Source organism: Clarias gariepinus, chromosome 15, assembly GCF_024256425.1.
Source record: "Clarias gariepinus isolate MV-2021 ecotype Netherlands chromosome 15, CGAR_prim_01v2, whole genome shotgun sequence".
NCBI lineage: Eukaryota > Metazoa > Chordata > Actinopteri > Siluriformes > Clariidae > Clarias > Clarias gariepinus.
The window spans coordinates 28,058,446-28,078,449 of record NC_071114.1 but is presented as its reverse complement, the minus strand read 5'-3'; the positions used below and the strand labels follow the sequence as shown (position 1 = coordinate 28,078,449).

The window sequence follows — 20,004 nt, the reverse complement described above, 5'->3', positions numbered from 1 at the left end:
CTCCACGCATTCAGACCCCTGGGTGGGAATCAAACCCGGACAATAGAGGCGCGAGGCCACAGAAAGTGCTAACCGCCGCCGCAGTACGAATAAATGCGTTATACAAATAAACTTTTAGACAAGAAAATAATTATTATTTACAGCTTATTACATATTTCTTATACTTTACAGTAGTCCAGCTAAAAATAAACAAGGAAAAAACAAACAAACACAAGTAATAACTAGATAAGCAAATTAAAACCTTAAAAAAATAAATTACACTACTAGAACTAGAATCTCCTTGTTGCCGTGTTTGGTCCGTTTGGACACGCCCACTTCGTTGCGATTGGCTTGCTGTCTAATTGAAGGCAACTCATTTGTCTCGTCTGATTGGTTGAGAGGATGAAGCGCGCGCGCCTTGGCTGCCTGCTCGTTCCTATAGAGACGCTACTTACTGGAGAGAGAGAGAGAGAGAGAGCGCGAGAGAGGGAGAGCGAGCAAGAGAGAGAGCGCTCGCGATGGAAGGCGCGCGCGTACATGTCGGAGCAGGACCGTCCGCGTGAGAGAGAGAGAGAGAGAGAGAGAGAAACATAATAAACAAAAATACTTGTAGAAGAGATCACACCGTGCGGATGGAGAGAAGCAGGTCACCTTGAGGAATGCTACTTTATTAGGCGAGAAGAAGAAGAAGAAGAAATAGAAGAGTGAGGCGGTTCCGTTGGTCCGCGCGCACACCGGCTGCCGAGGCGCTCGCGCTGCTCGCACGCACGCAAGCAGGCACGCAGGCATGTCGGCATGGCGTGCACCAGGAGAACCAAAACTTTGGTGTCGACGTGTGTGATCCTCAGCGGCATGACCAACATCGTATGTCTGCTCTACGTCGGATGGGTGACGAACTACATCGCCAGCGTGTATATCAAAGTGCCGGTGCCCGTCCCGGCCAGGAAGTTGGAGGGCGACAAGAAGGGCGAAACTCTGCGGATTATAGAGCGACTCAACCGGCTGGAAAATGTCGTGAACCAGCACATACAGGGTGAGGCGTTTGTGATAAAAAAAAAAACCATGCTACAACAAGTGTCTTTATTCTCTTGATAATAATAACAATAATAATCATAATCATGCGTTCAGGTTTTCATGAACAAAAACGCGTACGACTTGTTTATTGGACTAATTGGGAAGAAGAACTGCAGGAAGTGTCTTAATGGTGTAAACTGATCTTTAGTATACAGTGTATGCATTATGCATATATATAGTTTTTTGTGTTATTTCGTAGCATTAAAATATAAAGCATGGATTGAAATTGATTTGCGCATGCGCAGAAACGCGGGAGCAATTCGACAGAAAAGCTGTTAAAATGTTTTTATATTCATTTCATTTTATAGTGTTATTCTCTAGCATTAAAATATCACGAAGCATGGATTGGAAGTGATTTGCGCATGCGCAAATCACTTTCATTCCATTCTTCATATTTTAAACATGATATTCATGATATTTTAATGATACAGAATAAAAGAGATTAAAAAAATATCTTGCATACTGTATACTGTAGATCAGTTTACACCATTGAGACACTTCCTGCACCACTTCCTCTTCTTCCTGATTAGTCTAATAAACAAGTCGTTTGCGTTTATGTTTATAAAGTCCCAACCTGGATGTTTTATTATTATTATTATTATTTTGAATGCGCAGAAACATGGGAACCATTCGAAGGAAATTTAAAAGATAGATTATTTTTATTTTATTTAGTGTATTTATACTTATTTTATTTAATAGTGTTATTCTCTAGAGTTATACCACTGAAGCGTGGATTGAATGTGAAGTGCGCATGCGAGCAGTTTAACAGAAAGATGTATTTAGGTGTTTTTAAATTCATTTCATTTAAAAACTCAAAAACAAAATCATCAGGAGCTCCAACATGACTCCCTACTCAACACATTATAATAATTTATAATAATGTACCCCTGTACCTATGTTATCACAAGCGCGACCTGGTTGTGCGCATGCGCAATGGTATATATATTTAATTTAACGCTTTAATTATTATTATTATTATTATTGTTATTATTATTAATAAATAAGCCTTCACTTATTCTACAGTTCACGTGTTTACATCCAGACCCTAGACTCCCTCTCAGCACCGTATCGGATTTATTCCTGTTCCATTTATTTCCAAGCTGCAACATAATCAAATAAGCGCGCTGTAATTACATCCAACAAACTTATAAATAGCGCGCGGTAATCTCGCGCTTTCCAGCTCGAGCGCTCATTCCGTTCTCGCGAGATTTGACTGCTGGAGAGCGTGCGAGAGAGAGAGGTAGAGAGAGAGCGCGTGCTGTAATGATGAGATAGTGAATAGATAATTAGATCTAAGTTAGTGAGTTAGGTTAGGGGAAGATTGATTAATTAGTGTTAGAGCAGGACATGAGGCATCAGAGGGAAGATCAATCAATCAATAAATAAATAAACAAATAAATAAATATGTTAGGATGTTGTAATAGCCTCATTTGTACCTCTTTTTTTCTCTATATGTGTGTATATACAGCTATGTGTAGTACAGCCGTACCTCAGCATATGAATTTCTCGATATTGTGAAATGCATTTTCCCCTCCGACATAATGTAAATGCAGGAAATCAGTTCCAGCCACCCTAAAATATTAACAATATTACCAATTTTCAACACTACATCATAATCATATTTTTGCATATAAAAACAATTAAAACATTTGGAAAAAACATGTAAATAAAGTAAAATGTGGAATTAATAGACATTAAAACTCACTTAACCTTAAGAAATAATTCCTCTTGGCAAAGGGTACTTTACAAATGAGAATGAAAGTGGCTTGGTTTTCTTCCTGCTACCATCGTTGCTTACACTCTTGCCACCCATGGTGCTATGTCTTCACTAAATCCTGCACACAATAGAAAAAAAAAATGTAAACTTGACTTTATAGTAGGTGTATACATTTAAGAAAAGGTTTATGGTGGATAATTGTTTTAGGGGAAGCTACGGTTCCTCCAGGGTTGCGAGTTTGAATTTGCCTTTGGTATGTGTGCCTGTGCGTGTCGAGTGTGCATGTTCCCCTCGTGCATTGTCAGTTTCCTTCTCTGGTTACCACAGACACACATTGTCATATGAATGGTTCTCAAATTGGCCAAATTGGAAACAATGACGTGAGGTTACACCTTCGACAGGTTTGCACCCTTCCACAGTGTCCACTTTCATGTTCCCACAACTGTGATCATTTCCAGGCCCTAAACACAACCCTATATAGAATAAGTGGCATGAAAAGTGAAGGAGTACATAAACTGATTTTTACTTTTAATTAGTATACATGCATCTTTCTCGGTTAATGTTGGTACAAAAGGTGCACTAAGTCAGCAATGATGAAAAATACTCTTTGGTTTGGTAACCTGTTTCCATCTGAGTCTGTATTAGTGACGATAGGAAAAATAGAGAAAGTGATGACAGCATTGTATCGTCTTTAGTGCAGTAAATACATACACAAGGAAATAAGTCTGAGGCCAGTGATATTAGTAACAAAATGTGAACAGAAAGAAAGAAAGAATAACATACAGTTCCCTCGAAACAGCAAAGTGCATTATGGGTATTCTCCACTCTGATAAGACACCTGGGATTATGTAATTATCCTGCAGTCACTACTGTGCATTTATATGGAGTAACTAATTCCCAAAATAGTCAAGAGGACGCAGGTGTATTCAGTGTTATTATTATTATTATTATTATTATTATTATGCTATGACACAGCCTTGGAGAAACGCCGTAACGGCCAGGAAGTAACGTTGACTCAGAAAGCTGACACCGGCTAGTGCGATTACGGATGATTACAGTAATAGGTGTTGAAGAGCGGCGAAAGTCTGAGCAGAACATCTCGTCCTTCAGAGATATCAAAGAGCGCTTATTAGGTCACATTTGTGTTTATTCCGCGAGCTGACTACATATTAGTTTTGAAAACTATTCAATTTTTTTTTTTGTTTCTCAAGGACCTTTGTAATGGCTTAAAATCTTTGTTTATTATTCAAGTCATGATCTTAAAGGTTATGTAAGGACTAAAACACTCCGTGGATACTCCGAAGATAATTAAGGATGGGGCGGCGGGGGGGGGGGGGTGGGGGGGGTGTTGTGGTTGATATGAATTATACTGTATATTCTGATACATATGATGTTCTAGTAACATGAAAAAGGGTATATATAGAAATCTAGCACAGGTTTCTTTTTTAGTATGAGTCGAGTTAGCTGCGTGAATCGTGTGTGTGTGTGTGTGTAAAGTGTTTTAGCCCCTGTTTCAGACGACAGCTCACACTTGTGTGTCCCTTTTATTGGAATAGCTCTGATGCATTTTGAATCATAACAGCGCAGCCGACGGACTGACTCACGGCCGCTTGCTATTTTTATTACTCGTACACTATAAACATCCAGGCAGCATGGTGGCGTTAGCACTATGTCCCCGAACTTCCAGGTTCAAGGGTCTGAGTCCCGGTTTTGGGTTTTAATGTTCTCCCCGTGCTTGGTGGGTTTCCTCTGGATGCTCCGGTTTCATCCCGCAGTCCAAAGACATGCAGATTAGGATAAGTGTAATGTCTAAATTGCCCGTAGTGTGTGACTGGACTCGTCAGGTCACATGACCTCATCGCTCCAAAGTCCAGTCTTTATGTTCCAAAGTCTTTTTTCTGATGAGTCTCACTATCACGTGGTTTTATTATGGACTGCTGTTTAGTCCCAATCCTGTGAGTTCTCATCACATAGTGTGTGTGTGTGTGTGTGTGTGTGTATATACGGAAATGCTCTTTTATAATTAAAACACATCTCTGGTTTTAACTGCTGATTTTTTATTTCTTTTCGAATCATGCGACTTCACTAAGCGTTTCATTGATCTCCATTCATGATTTTTATTCTGACCGCATTTCTTCAACATTTTTTTTTTTTTTACTCCTTTCTTTATACATCATCACCCACTCCTTCTCTTGTACACCTGTTTCGCTCTGCTCAGAGCTGTGTGTGTGTGTGTGTTCCTCAGACAACAGTAATAATTAAAAGGTGGCACGACATCAGCACACCCCAGCGCATACTTTATTCGAGCAGATAAATTAGACAAGGCTTTGGATTAGACGCTGTAGTCCGGTTGTAGGTACATTAGCAGGTTATCCCACCGTGGGAGATTTAAAGCTTAAAAACTTCTTTGTTTTTTTTTTTGTTTTTTTGTTTGTTTGCTTTAAATCCTCTACAATCGCTTTGGAATGCTGGGAGCCTGAACCCGAGTCATCGGGAAAAGGGATTGTTTTTGTTTGCGGCTCTTCTCCGAGCTGTGTGTTTATGAATTTGACTTGCTCCTCCTCCTCCTCCTCCTCCTCTTCCTCTTCCTCCGGTGATTTGGGAACGCGAGTCCCGGCGCTGACGCTCTGTTCTCCGCTAATCCCCTTGTTGGCTTTAAATCTGTGACAAAAAGCTTTTGTATGGCAGCAGATTAGCCGCTGCCTCCGAGTCTGCTTTCCAGTCTGTCCTCCTTCACTAATGATGCGTCCACGGGCCAGACCCGACAGGAATGCGTGTGGTGTGTGTGTGTGTGTGTGTGTGTGCGTGTGAAATTCTTTTCTTTCAGCATGAGCAAAATTTGAGTGTTTCTGCCAGCTATAACATGCACTGACAGTCAGAGTGGAGTTTTTAAGCTGATTTATCATCGAGGCCAGACTCGTGTTTAACAGACTCAGTGTGTTAGTCTCCAGAAGGCCGTGATTGATTGATTGATTGATTGATTGATTGATTGAATTATAGTTTTTTATTATAACAAGCAAATTATAGTGTATCACTGAATCCATCTGTCTATCATTATAGTGACTGATCTATCGGTCATTATAGTAAATGTTAATTTGTTTATTTATTGATTAATTAGTTTTTAAAAATAAATAAATAATAGGGACAGGCGTCGCTCAGTGGTTGTGGCATCGGACTACGGTTCAGAAGGTCCTGGGTTCAAACCCCACGACCACCAAGTTGCCACGGTTGGGCCCTCATTTTGATTCATACACATTTTTTTTACTTTTCACACACATTTTCCATGAATTCCTTTGGATTTTGTAAAGCGTCTTTTATTTATTTGGGCCTGTCTGTCTATCAATCTGTCTATCTGATAATATTCTGTTTCTGAAAACCCATCCTGTGCCGAGTGCGCGAGCGTCTGAGCTTCTGCAACAGAAATGTTTCATCCCGAGTGTTAGGACTGGATTAATTGTGAAAAGTTTTGTTTTAGAAATAATAATAATCATGGCAGATGACAGAGAGACGCGCTGCTCAGTGACAATGTAGCTTTGTGTTTCATTTCATCTGAAGTTAAATGTTACACTGTAGCAGTGGACACTGAATCACAGGAAGAAATGAGAGCAGAGACAGCTATATATATCGGATTACTTAGTGCTAAGCGGACGTCTTCATCTCTCTCTCTCTCTCTCTCTCTGTCTCTCAAGATGTTCTGTACACACACACACACACACACACACACACGCTCTCTCCGAGTGTCCGGCCAGATGGCGTGACTCAGTTGCATCACGTGTTCATTCATTATTTCACACATTTATTCATTGTTTCCTGACATGAATCTTATGTTTCGCTCTGCAAGTAAGCCCTTTTAAAATTCACACACACACACATACACACACACACACACACACACACACAGTTTCCTGACGCCGTTTTTCCTGACCCAGCTTCGCCACAGCCGCCCCAGTTACAGACTGGGAGAAGACCAGTCCATTAGCCGTCCAGTTCCTCTCCGCGCTCTCGCCTCAGATGAACGTTCTTGCTTGTTTTTCAGCTCACGCCGGTTGTACAGGGTGGTTATCTGACACCCATCTATGTCCCCTACGTCGCCCCGCCCTCGTCCCGCTCTGACGGTCCGGCGCTTCACCCGCGGCTGCGTGATTGTCTGCCTCATGCTGCTCTCACCTGATTGGCTGATTGGATAATCACATTAATGAGCCTGGGTGCAGGTGTTAAACTTCACGCTTAAACGTCACGCTTAATCTTCCCGTCTTTCATCTGCGCCTCATTCATTATTTTCTCCCATTAGTCAACCTACACCTCGCTGATTATCCACACACACACACACACACACACACCAGCGTAATGATACTTCTAGTGTTACTCGTTCTAGCAACAAATAAATCTTAGTCTCGGGCCAAACTGGTACAGAAATGAATGTTTCATGAATTCATGAATAATTAACACACACACACACACACACACACACACACACACACACACACACACACACACACACTCAACTTTCTAGCTTTCTCTTAGTTCTGCGGTGTAAAACCGGCCATACATTGCTGTTCAAATGATCCATACACACCACTTAAAGGAAATGCCATGTTTATGTGGGTACAGCGGGCGTGGCGGCGGTTTTAGCGTTCTGGTGATCGTAGCCGTCACTGAAATGGCCGTGTGCAGATCTCAGGGTCGAGTTACACCAGGAAGCGCTGTTAGGTTCCTGCTCTCGGTGAGGATTTCCTCTCGGTCACATCACAGAGTACAGCAGTTTTCCTGCTTTAAGCTCGGTGTGTGTGTGTGTGTGTGTGTGTGTGTGTGTGTGGGTGTGGGGTGGGGTAAGCGATTGATGTGGTGTTTTTTTCTCATTGCTTGGTTGCTTTAATGTATGCATGTTTACTGTGTTCAGCTCAAGCTGGTTCTTCTTGAGTTTCATCTTTATCATATACACACACACACACACACACACACACACACACACACACTACCGCTCAAAAGTTTAGGTTCTTGATTATTTTTTTCTACACTGTAAAACAATACTACAGTTAATATTGAGATGTTTATCTGCTACTTCTGCTCTCTAAGTCCTTTATAACGCCTCTAATCTGAGGTGCTGTTAATTAATTAATGATTTCTGAGGCTGATGACTCTAAACGAACTTCTCCTCTGCAGCAGAAGTAAGTTCTGGTTCTGTGAAGGTCTTCATGAGAGACAGTTTCATCATGGAACTTGATGGGTTTCTCAAAACTTTTTTTTTTTTGCTTCATCATCTGAATATCATGGGTTCGAATCTCGTGATACGAGGAGCAGATCTGCGATGCCTTAAGGGGGCGCTGTGGTATGCTTTCCAGTCTCACATAAATCATAGTGACACTAGCCAACAGTGATGGGAGTCACCAGGGACTGAACTATACGATATTATGACAATAATACCCGGGTGCCAAGTCATTCTAATCTGAACACCACACAAAAACCGCCGTCCCAAACTGCCGCTAGCAGCTGAACAAACGTCGGCATCGGTTTTGCTCAGTCCGCGGTTGAGATCGTGAACATGATTAAAGAATTTTGTGCAAAGCGGAGTGTCGTCCAAGCCTTTGCAGAGAACAAAACTGCGGCGGACAGGGCGCTGAACGGGAACGCGGTGTCTTACTTGAGGGTAAGTGTGCAGCGCAGGAAAGAAAAAAATCTCTCAGAATAGATTTTTAGTAAAAACGGCTGCCACGTATGAACCAAGAAACAAAACCAAAAAAAAAAAGTGAGAGAGAACCCCTGAAGGAGAATTACACAGTGGTATTAAGGAAGGGGAGTCCCCACCCAAACACTACAGTAACTTCCTCCCCACCCGTCTCCCTCTCCTCCGCACCTTCACACCAGCGAGTCTCCGTATGGTAAGTAAGGAGCGTTAACAACATGTGTACATGTAAAAGGGTTCGCTCTCTCTCCAATACAGCTTTTTGTTTTTTATACTGTATTGTTTAAACAAAAGGAATCACAAGTTAAATATAGTTAATGATGATGGAGAATGTATTCATTCTATTCGCATGTGTCCCTCGGAAAAAAGGTGAATCGGGGTACGACCATATCGGGTAACGACCAGAACTTAGGAATAAATTACAGTCGTGATTTCACCTTTCCAGTACGCATGGGTGGGAAGTAGCGAGTTACGTTTACTTAAGTGACTTTTTTAAAAAAAAAAAAAAAAAAGGATTTCTAGGAGTAGTTTTACTGCACCATACTTTTACTTGAGTAGATTTGTGAAGAAGAAACTCCACACTTACTCCGCTACATTCGGCTACACTTGACTCCATTTATTCTTATGTAGTAGACCGGGAATGAAAACATAAAATTAGCAGAGACGTCTGTCTCCAACAGAAGAGGATGATGAACAACGCTGGCCTCATGTTTCATACTGCGGCGTCTCTCCGTCTGCCAAAACTCAACTTCTAACCTTTTAAGAAACATATTGCGGTTAGTTTAGCTGTTACGTTGCAATGTAAGCAAATATAATCATTATAATAAAAACAATTTTTTAGACATTTTGGTTGAAATAGTTACTCGGTACTTGAGCATCATTTCCCTGAATATTTTTTTTTACTCTTACTGTAAGTGATATTCTGGACGACTACCTTTTACTTCTACTTGAGTAATATTATTTTGAAGTACAGCTACTCTTACTTGAGTGAAATGTTTTGGCTCCTTTACCCACCTCTGCCAATGTCTGAGTAGTTTTAAGTGCCCAACTTGTAGGATTATACATTTTAAACATTTTCACTTCAACTGCATGTGTATATTAATTAAAAAACAGGATACATAATGACTCGATTTATGTATTTATTTATTTATAAATCCACATCCAGCATGTCGATTATTCTTTCCTCTCGCCCACTAACAGTCCATGAGCAGAAGAGTCTTGGCAGACAGCCTTTAACTCTCACTGCTTGGTAAGTGTTGGAGAAAACTTACGTCTGAATTTGACATTAAAGGGCACGTATGTTGTCCAGAGTAAATGTGCAAACAACAACCTGAGAGAGAGAGGGAGAGAACATTCTCTACTTCTTGTCCTTTTTTCAAATTTTTGTATTAAAAAGGCGATTAGATTTTTCTCCTAATGTGACCTCATATAAGAAGATCCGCCTCCCCCGGTGGTGCTCAGCTCCGCTGTCTTTTTTTCTTTCTTTTTCTAGAGAGTCTGACTCAATCGTAGCTCAGTTACATAAAACAGCAGATTTTGAGGATGTTTAAGAAGTAAAACTTGTTATATTTGCAGGGTATTTCACACACACACACACTTTGGGTGAGTTCTGAGACCTGTGTTAACTTTCTTAAAGGAAAAGAAAGTTAATAAACAAGATTCAAGACTTTTGTTCTGTTTTTTTTTCGTGCTTTGCGTCAAAGAGCCGAACTCCTCGCATCCGTCCGTGAGATTCGGATGTTTACACTCGAACCCGGAGTGTGACGCTCTGTGACAGCGCTAACCGCATGGAGCGAGGAGAGCATGACGGAGTCTCGGCGTCAGCTGTAATTCACGACTTCCTGCTACATCCTCGGCTCCCTGTAGCTTCTCCCTAATAAGCAGCTGCTGAAAGCTAATTATCTCAGCAGTAAAGCGTTCAACGGAGTCGCGGAAACAAATAACGCTCCATCACGTGCGTGTCGTGTTTAATGGTTACCGCGAGACTCCTGAACTTTGTAGGCCTCAGCGGCTGATAAATGACCGATCAGGTGGCGACAATTGCGGCGACTCGTCCACCAGAAGACAGACAGAAGTTATTACTCAGAACGATGCTCATATTTTTACATCAGTGCTCGGTTGAAGAAAAAATAAAAAAATCCCTTTTCTGATTAGTTGACTTCTTCACACAGAGGGGCTACTGGTGTCGGCGTGACGCCTCTAAACGCTGGCTAAACTCATTTCTCACTGGGAGACCCTGACGATGAGAGGCGTGTAAATTTATGCAACCAGTCAGAGATTTCAATCCAGCCTAGACTCTTCTCGCGCGTTGATTCCCGTGACCGTGAAATGAATCGGGCATTTAATTACCGCAAACGGAGCGCAAGGAGAACTGATAATGAAAACAATTAATTAGCGCGAGGCTGAAGCGCAGCACGACGAGAACAAATATCAAATAATTGATTCCTAACGTAGCGCCGTCATATTTCATGGCTCCCGGGTGAAAATGCCACGTGTCAAATACGTGATGCACGGAACAGACCCAGAACGATTTAATATTAGATAACATTGGGGGAGATGAAAACGGCTGATCAAACCACCACCAAAAAAAAAAAGTAAATAAACAGGACGGGAATCGCATTCACACGTCTATAAACAATAATTAAAAAGCTTCTTACAACACGGGTACAGGTCAAAAGTTTACGGACACCCGGTTCTAACACGTACACAGGAAATGTTCCAGAAAATGTTCGGTTTACTGTATGACTTATCCTGTCTATCCCAGGGCACGAGGCGGGGTACACCATGGATGGGGTGCCACACACATGCTCATTCACACTACGGCCAGTTTCGGAACACCATTTAGCCTAACCTGCATGTCTTTGGACTGTAGTACCCGAAAGAAAACCCACCATGCACAGGGAGAACATGCAAACTCATGTGAGGCGGGATTCGAACCCTTGTTTAACTTTATGCATTAATTCATGCTGTGGATTCTGTTCCGTTGTTCTTGGAGTAAACCCAGTAAACCACATGCTGAGGTTATAAATGTGCATCATGCCTCTTCTCTCTCTGCACTGATTACTTCCTCAAAGCCTTCATGTTTGTAGTTCATCTTATATATGGATACATATAACGATCCATCTACCGTAGGAAGCTCTGTAGTCCGACTAGAGACCATGGAGGTTAATACTGGTGACCATTGTACCATCTATTCCCATTATAAACCGTGGTAGAACCTCCAGGCAACATTCACAGGAACGCCATGCCATTTAGACTAATCTGTGTTGGAAGGAAAACCAATCACCATGCACACAGAACCCCGAGGTGGGATCCGAACCCCAACCCTAGAGGTGCAAGGCGACAGTGCTAACCACTACACCACCGTACCGCATCGATATCCACTATCTGAAATGCTTCTTTCAATATCTCATAGCCTTGTTTTCTGACATCTGAAATCTGACATGCTGATTGAACATTTCCTGTGATCTCATATATGATATGGCGTTTCCTGATATCTGATATGCTTTATCCAATTTCTCTGATTAGTTTTTTTTTTTTCCCCTGATATCTCTTTGCACTGATACTAAGTCTGGAACGTTCAGAAATAATATTGAAATGGCCTGAAGGACCTGCTGTCCAGCATTACCCTGCGTTATTATTTTAATGCTACTCTGAACTTCCCCTTCATCTGTTTTGTGTTTGTTGTTGTTTTTGTTTTCTCTCTCTTTCTGCTATGTCTATAGAAGACCGCTCAGACCTTGCACTTGCACACAAATACTATTTCACTACATATTTATTTCACTACCTTTTGCACTCCTGTGACTGCACACACACACACACACGACAGCGTTCAAAGCTAGCACTAGCTCATTAATACTAAAATATTCTGCATATTTTGTGTATATACATTTTAATTGTAAATAGGCTCTCTTCTCTATTTTTCTTTTCCTCTCCTTCCTTTTTTTATTCTCGGATTTATCTTTTTTTTTTTTTTTTTTTTTTTTTTAATAATGCACAGCGGTGAACTATCAGAGCCTCAAAACAAGCATTTCAGTGTATCATTGTCACTGACAATTTTCTGAATATGATTTTCATCTCTGGAATACACAGCAGACCCTCAGCACTGGCTAAAGACTCTTTTAGCAAAATATCGCCCAGTGTTCTGACCTGTGCTGCAGATATGTAGGGCCTGACACATACAGCTCTGGAAAAACAATAAGAGACCACTGCAAAATAATTAGTTTCTAATTTTTTTTTTTCTTACAGGTGCATGTTTTGTTTTGTTGTTGTGAACAGTTTTGTTTGATTTTTTGTGAACTGCTGACAGTATTCCTCCTAAACTTGAAATATAGCTATTGTTATCTAGAGTATATATTTAAAGAGAATGACATCACCCAAGATCATGCAGTATTTTAATTTTAAATTAGAAATCAGTATTTGGTGTAATAATAATAACCCTGATTTGCAGTGACAGCTTTCATGTGTTTTAACAAAACCAGAATCTGAATTTTATAAAATCATGATACAGTGCAACCTTGGATTGCGAGCATACTTTAAGCTGGAAGTGTGCTTGTATATCAAAGCGAATTCCCCCTTAGGAAATAATGGTAACTCAGACAATTCGTTCCACAACCCAAAAATATCTGTATAAAAATGATAAAAAATTAAAGTAACCAGGTTACTCGCAATTGAAGGTTCCCCTGTACTTAATACAGATCGAATTGACACCTGGATATCGTGATATCGTACCAGGTGATCCCTAGTGTATATAGAAGAGATGGAAAACTATAGATCTTAGGGATGGGATTTACCAGAGATTGCCTGATACGATATTATCGCGATACCTGGGTGTCGATTTGACCTGTATTGCGGTTCTTAAAGTACCACAATCTTATAAAATATCCCGACTTAGTATTTTGTTTTCAGATTTGATTAAAATACTAAACAAACATAGCAAATAACTTACTCATACCACCTTAATTGCAAATGTATGAAAACTAAAAGTGCATTTTAAAAAAGAATAAAAATTGTGATATGTACCTGAATAAATTTCTTCCCCACCATGTCTAGTAGACTATAATAGGTATATCGTTTATCACTAGGGTGTGATTTTCAGCTGACTGATTTAACTTTGCTAATGTCTCATTATTAGAGTATTACTGTGTGTAATGAAGTGCAAGACTAGACCAAAAAAAAAAAAAGGGAATTCTGCAAAATGGAATTTTACAGGTGAAAGTTTAATCAGTATCGGAAAATTTGTTTCACGTTGTGCACCATTGATCAGGTTTTTACACACTGCACACTAGGAGCAGTTATGTCCTGAGGGTGGTAAGGTGATCACGGGGACATCACTATGCAAGAATTCAAAAAGTGTTCTCCTTGTCTTTAACATAAATTTAGTACAAAGATAACACCCTTTTACTTTCTGAATTTAGTACAAAGATAACAATGTCTTAACACTATGGCCTCATGCCTTCACGGTCGAGGGTTCGATTCCCGTCTCGGTTCTGTGTGTGTGGAGTTTGGATGTTCTCTCTGTGCTAGGTGGGTTTTCTCCGGCTACTCCGGTTTCCCCCCACAATCTAAAAACAAGCAGGGTAAGCTAAATGGCATTTTTAAATAGCAAGTAACGTGTGAATGAGTGTGTATGTGTGTGTGTGTGTGTGTGTGTGTGTGTGAGCGTATAGGATAAGCTCTATAGAAAATGAAAATGAATAAACTAATGAATACACTTTTGCAAGTGTAATGCTAGATATTGTTAATTAATTAAAAAGAATAAATGCTTATGGTAGAGACTTGGGAGTAGAGACCTATCAACTGCAATTTTCTTGCCTTATACTGGTGTTTTTAAGTCCAATACCGATTTTGACCAGTTATGGTCATTATAAAGAACTACATCCCCAAATCAGAAAAAAATTGAGACGGTATGCAAAATCATCTGTGACCTGTGTTACATGTCAGACAGTATAAACACAATTTATTTCTTATTTTGTCTTGTCAAATCAGACACGTTCATTTACATTTACATTTAGGCATTTGGCAGACGCTCTTATCCAGAGCGACTTACAAAAAGTGCTTTAATGTTTACATAATTGGATACATAGTTCAAATCATCTTGAACATACATTCATTCATGGCATTTAGTTCCACAACACTTTCCAGAAACCATCCGCTGGGACGGGCCAGTGATGAGGTCAAATGATTCCTTAATGATTTAATGAAAATGGCTTCAGGTGATTGCAGTCATGATTTGGTTCAATCAGAAAAGGCCTAGCATAAATTCTGAGCGTTCGGCTGAGCATTTTTATTTTTTCAGCGTATCCATGAGAGAATTATTAAAATGTTTATAAGCAGTGAAAGATTCTCCAGACGTTGCTGCTGGGGCTGCAACTAACAATGGACTAACACAAAAAACATAGACATGTATGCTTTACATCTGACAAATATACAGTGGAACCTTGGATTACGAGCATAATTAGTTTCGGAAGCGGGCTCGTATTCCAAAACACTCGTAAACCAAATTAAATTTTTAAAAACACACCAACGGAATCACTGCTGTAAAGTAAAAATAAAACAAATTAACCTGCACTTTACCTGTGTTTACTCCGCTCCGAGCCCAACTAAAGTTTAAAAAAAATTATCACTGGTCTCCCTGCCGCGCGACACAACGAATCTATTATGGAATTCATTGCCAACTCTTTTAGTAATCAATTTTAATTGATTTAATCGATTCGTTGTTGCAGCCCTAATTGCTGCATCAACTGCATTTGTGATTCCTCTGTAAGCGATACAACCAGAAGGAGTTAGGATTACTTTGTGTACGCGTGTCAAGCACTAAATTCAATAACCAAAGTACAGACTCATCCAGCCTATTAAAGTCCAAAAGCCAGGGTCTGTCATGGTACGGGGTTGTGTCAGTGTGTCTTCATGAGAGACCGTTTCATCACGGGGCTTGATGGGTTTCGCAAATGCACACGACACAATACTGTTCTTGCAAGAACTGTTCCAGAACCGCTGACCTCTGGGTCTTAAAATAACAACTGACTGTTGTTGTTGTTGTTGTTGTTGTTGTTGTTGATGAAATTCTCAGTATTGTTGTAGAATGTAGAAAATAAATCATTAAATAAAAACAAAGAAATTTGCTTGTGATCGCAGACTTTTGAGCAGTAGTGTATTCTCATAAAGCCTCATGCTGCACACACTGCCGAGGCATGGCTGCGGAAGAAAAGGGTGCGAGTGCTGGACTGGCCTCCCTGCAGCGCATTTTAAATGCAAATTGCGTCAGCGAAGACCCAGGACTTGTTTGCAGGAAGAATGAGAGAACATAACTCCTAAACCTTAAGGCTGTGCAATCAATCGAATTTCAATTACAGTTACAATTTCGTCCTCTGACGATTATGAAAACAAGGTAATTGAAATTAAAATGATTATTACTTCCCTTTTTCACAGTAACATTCTTATTTAGCGCTAGAAACCTGTCACATCCTTTGGCTTTTTACAGCACTGCGGTTTCATCCCTCACTTAACCCACTAAATAAACTATTTGAGAAGCATGAGGTTCCCGAAGTCAACGAGTTACCGTGCTAAATAATTGTGATCTCAGTATTGACCAAAATAATTGCCATTATGATTTTCCCAGAATCGAGCAGCACTACTGAAACACTCCGTCACATGATGTCCTCAGTCCCTAAACATCATAAATCCACATCACACCGTAGTAAATGTTTTACTATATCTTTTTAATTTATTTACCCTTTAAATTTCTTGCTGCCATCAGAACTGAAAAACAGAATACATTTTTTTTGTTTTTTGTTGCAGTTCCTCTAAAATCCTGCAGGTGGTACACTCTAAACTATCACATGCCGTGTGGTAGGAGAAGATTGTATTTAAAGTTTGTTTTAAATCGTAACGAAAATCGTGTAAGTCGAATACAAATTGAATCACCACCTGGGTATCATAATAATGTCGTACCGGGTCGTCCCTGGTGATTCCCCTCCCTACCATCCCAACTTTTTTTTAGATTTTTGGGGTGAAGAATTGACCGTATTTTATTATAACTAATGAAGGGCCTTAATTATGGCCTTAATGAATTACAATCTTTTTGTAACTTTGACAGAAATTTTTCATAATATCTGTATAATAAATAAAAAAGACAATTAAATGACATTAGCCTTTTCACTAAAAATTGTGCAAGGTTACCTGGAATTATTTCTTTTGTACAAATAAAATCCAAATTACGCAGGTGCATTTTTTTCTCAGACACATGACCCTTATAAATGACAGCATCTTTTCGAACTGCTGCACACACACTGTTGGAGTAAAGCACAGACACCCATGATTGATGTGTGAGTGCACCGCCTCCTCCTTTTGAGAACAAGGCCAGTCCGTTCCCTAGCCAGACAGATACGGACGCGTTAACCAGGATTCAAACTCGTGATCTACAGGTGACACGTTCAGCCTTTTCTTTTGTGCCCCTCAGAAACCTGTGTTGGTTCAAGCTAGAGCTTAGGTTTGGCCACGCCTCCTGCTCCTTTCCCTCTCCGAGCTACGGATCTTTAGAGAGAGCACAACTGCACACATGTTTACTAAAGATCACTCGAGCCTAGGTCAGAGGAGCTCTTCAGAAATTGTTTTTAGGATTCTGCAATGCAAGTCTTTACTGTATGTAAAAGCCTGCATGTCACCGGGGCTTCGTCTTAAAACGTCTGGGATCTGAATTTTGAAATAAAACACAGATTAGTACATTCCTAGCTAATTTCCGTTGATTTCTGGTATTTGTTTTAATTAGATGAGTTTGTGTTTATCCCCCGCTAAAGTCCGCTTAAGGGTTCAATATTTAAAAAGTGAAAATGCTGACGTGTGTAAATAGAGCTCCATTGAGTAGAAAGCTTTTGTGTGTCCCTGACTCTACACCGAGCTCTCTCTCTCTCTCTCTCTCTCTCTCTTTCTTTTTTTAAATGGTAATTCTGTGCAGTCAGTCATACCTCCTTACTGCTTTTCCTGAGTGCACAGAGGGGGGCTATTTTTACCTAGCAAACACTTTATAGGTATGACCAGACTCCGGTTTCAAACTGCGACAAAAATCACAGGCACCATTTTGGTTTAGATAAAAGCATGTCCTGAGCACTGAGCTTACTATCTCTCTCTCTCTCTCTCTCTCTTTTAATACAAATGCAATACTATAGCTCTCGATATTAGAGATCTCAGCAGATCCCTGACACTGACGTCGAAACGACATCAGAAAATCAGAATCAAGAAAATAAGCAGCGCTGCATTTCTGTGTACCGTAATCATCACGTGTGATTTGTATACGTAACTAGTGTTATTTTTTTAAGCAACTGTTTTATTTCTTTATTTTTATTTTTGCAAAGGTTATGATTTAGACTCATCCTCAGTCCTCACCTTGATTAAACCGTGTCTGTTGCGTTTTTGTTAAATAGAGACAGCAACCTGCTGATCTCAGGAGGAGGGAAAAAAGAAAAGTCCTCTATAGGACTTCATATGCAAGCTTTGTGAGAAGCAGGACGAGGAGCAGAGCGCTGGAGCAAATCGAGGTCACGCTGCAGTGAAACACATGATACCTGCATTTCTGAAGTGCAGTGAGATAGAGAGAGAGAAAAAGAGAGAGACAGAGAGTGACTGGGCGAAAGATGGAGAGAGAGAGAGAGAGACAGATGACCTCATTTATCAAGCTGGATATTAAAGACTTTATTCGTAAATCATTTACGAGAACATTAACACATGAAATGCGTTATTGATGAAAATCTAGTTGGGTCAGAAAGCCTCATGAGTTTGATTAAAATTAAAGAAATACAGAAAGAGAGAAAATGACAATGACACAGCGTGAGAGTGAGAGAGAAAAAATGAGAGACTTTGACTTTTTATTCATCTACATTCATCTTCTATGCAGCTTATCCTGTACACAGGGTCACTGAGGGCTGGAGCCTATCCCAGGAGACTTAGGGCATGAGGGCAGATACACCCTGGATGCGGTGCCAATACATCGCAGGGCAACCACACACACAAACATACACACTGTGGGCAATTTGGGAATTAGCCTAATCAGCAGATCCTTGGACTGCAGGAGGAAACCGGAGTACACAGAGAAAACTCACCAATCAAGAGGGCGCCTAAGTCTAACCCTATCTGCTCCAGAGGGACCTTAACCCTATCCCTAACTGCTCCAGAGGGGGCTTGCCCTTAACCCTATTTGCTCCAGAGGGGGCTTGCCCTTAACCCTGTTTGCACCAGAGGGCGCTTGCCCTTAACCCTGTTTGCACCAGAGGGTGCTTGCTCTTAACCCTAACCCTATCAGTCCCAGGGGGTGCTTACTCTTAACCCTATTTGCAGCAGAGGGCACTTGCCGTTAACCCTAACTCTATCTGCTCCAAAGAGCACTTGGCCTTAACCCTATCAGCTCCAGAGGGTGCTTGCCCTTAACCTTATCAGCTCCAAAGGGTGTTTGCCCATAACTCAATCTGCTTTGGTATTAATTCTAATTGGTCTTAATCCTATTTGCATCAAAGGGCTCTTGCCCTTAACCCTAACCATAACCCTATCTGCTCCAGAGGGCGATCGCCCTTAACTCTATTTGCTCCAGAGGGTGCTTACCCTTAACCCTATCTGCTCCGGAGGGCGATTGCCCTTAACCTTAACCCTATCTGCTCCAGAGGGTGCTTGCCATTAAACCTATCTGCTCAAGAGGGCGATTGCGCATAACCCTAACCCTATCTGCTCCAAAGGGAACTTGACCTTAACCCTATTTGCTCCATGGGCAATTCCTCTTAACCCTATCTGCTCCAGAAGGGTCTTGCCCTTAACACTGTTTGCTCCAGAGGGCACGTGACCCTATTTGCTCCAGAGGGCGATTGCCCTTATCCCTAACCCTATCTACTTTAAAGAGCACTTGCCCATAACCCTATCTGCTCCAAAGGGCGCTTGCCCTTAACCCTAACCCTATCTGCTCCAAAGGGCGCTTGCCCTTAACCCTAACCCTATCTGCTCCAAAGGGCGCTTGCCCTTAACCCTAACCCTATCTGCTCCAAAGGGCGCTTCCCCTTAATCGTATTTGATCCAGAGGGCGATAGCTTTTAACCCTATCTGTTCCAGGCGGTACTGTATCCTGGCTGATCTCTATCTTGCGCCAAAAATGTCTCAAAAAAGTCGGATGCAGGCTGCCGTTGGATGGGTTATTTAACAGCACCCCCAATTTAAGAAATACCCAATTAAAGGGACACTGCCTCTGATTGGTTAACAAGTCTCATGAGGCATTTAACTGACTCAAACACAGAGACTGCTTCCTTTTGGGAGGTGTAAAATCTAAGCTCTTGTTAGCTAGCTAACTAACTCAGCTGACTAGGTTGTTTTGAAAAATCTTTTTATTGCCTCCTCCATGTGTGAGACGTGTTTCCTCCTGTAGCTCCTGCACCACCCCCTGTCCACCATCAGTCTGCATCACAGCATTGATCGCTAGCTGTCCAGACACATCCATCACCTTTTCCATCTTCTCTTTCTCTGTTTCCAACTTAGCGTAACTGTCTGCATTAAACTCTGCAGTGTTTTTGGCTCT

At 41.0% G+C, this 20,004-nt stretch overlaps 1 protein-coding gene across 1 annotated transcript in view; it reads left to right on the top strand.

Moving 5' to 3' along the window:
* The first annotated feature begins 511 nt into the window (after positions 1-511).
* Positions 512-20,004, top strand: part of galnt18b (UDP-N-acetyl-alpha-D-galactosamine:polypeptide N-acetylgalactosaminyltransferase 18b) — a 122,467-nt gene continuing 102,974 nt past the window's right edge. The window contains exon 1 of the mRNA XM_053513734.1: positions 512-1,012. Within this exon, the coding sequence (XP_053369709.1) occupies positions 775-1,012 (238 nt within the window). The 5' untranslated portion in view covers positions 512-774. The remainder of the gene's footprint in view (positions 1,013-20,004) is intronic.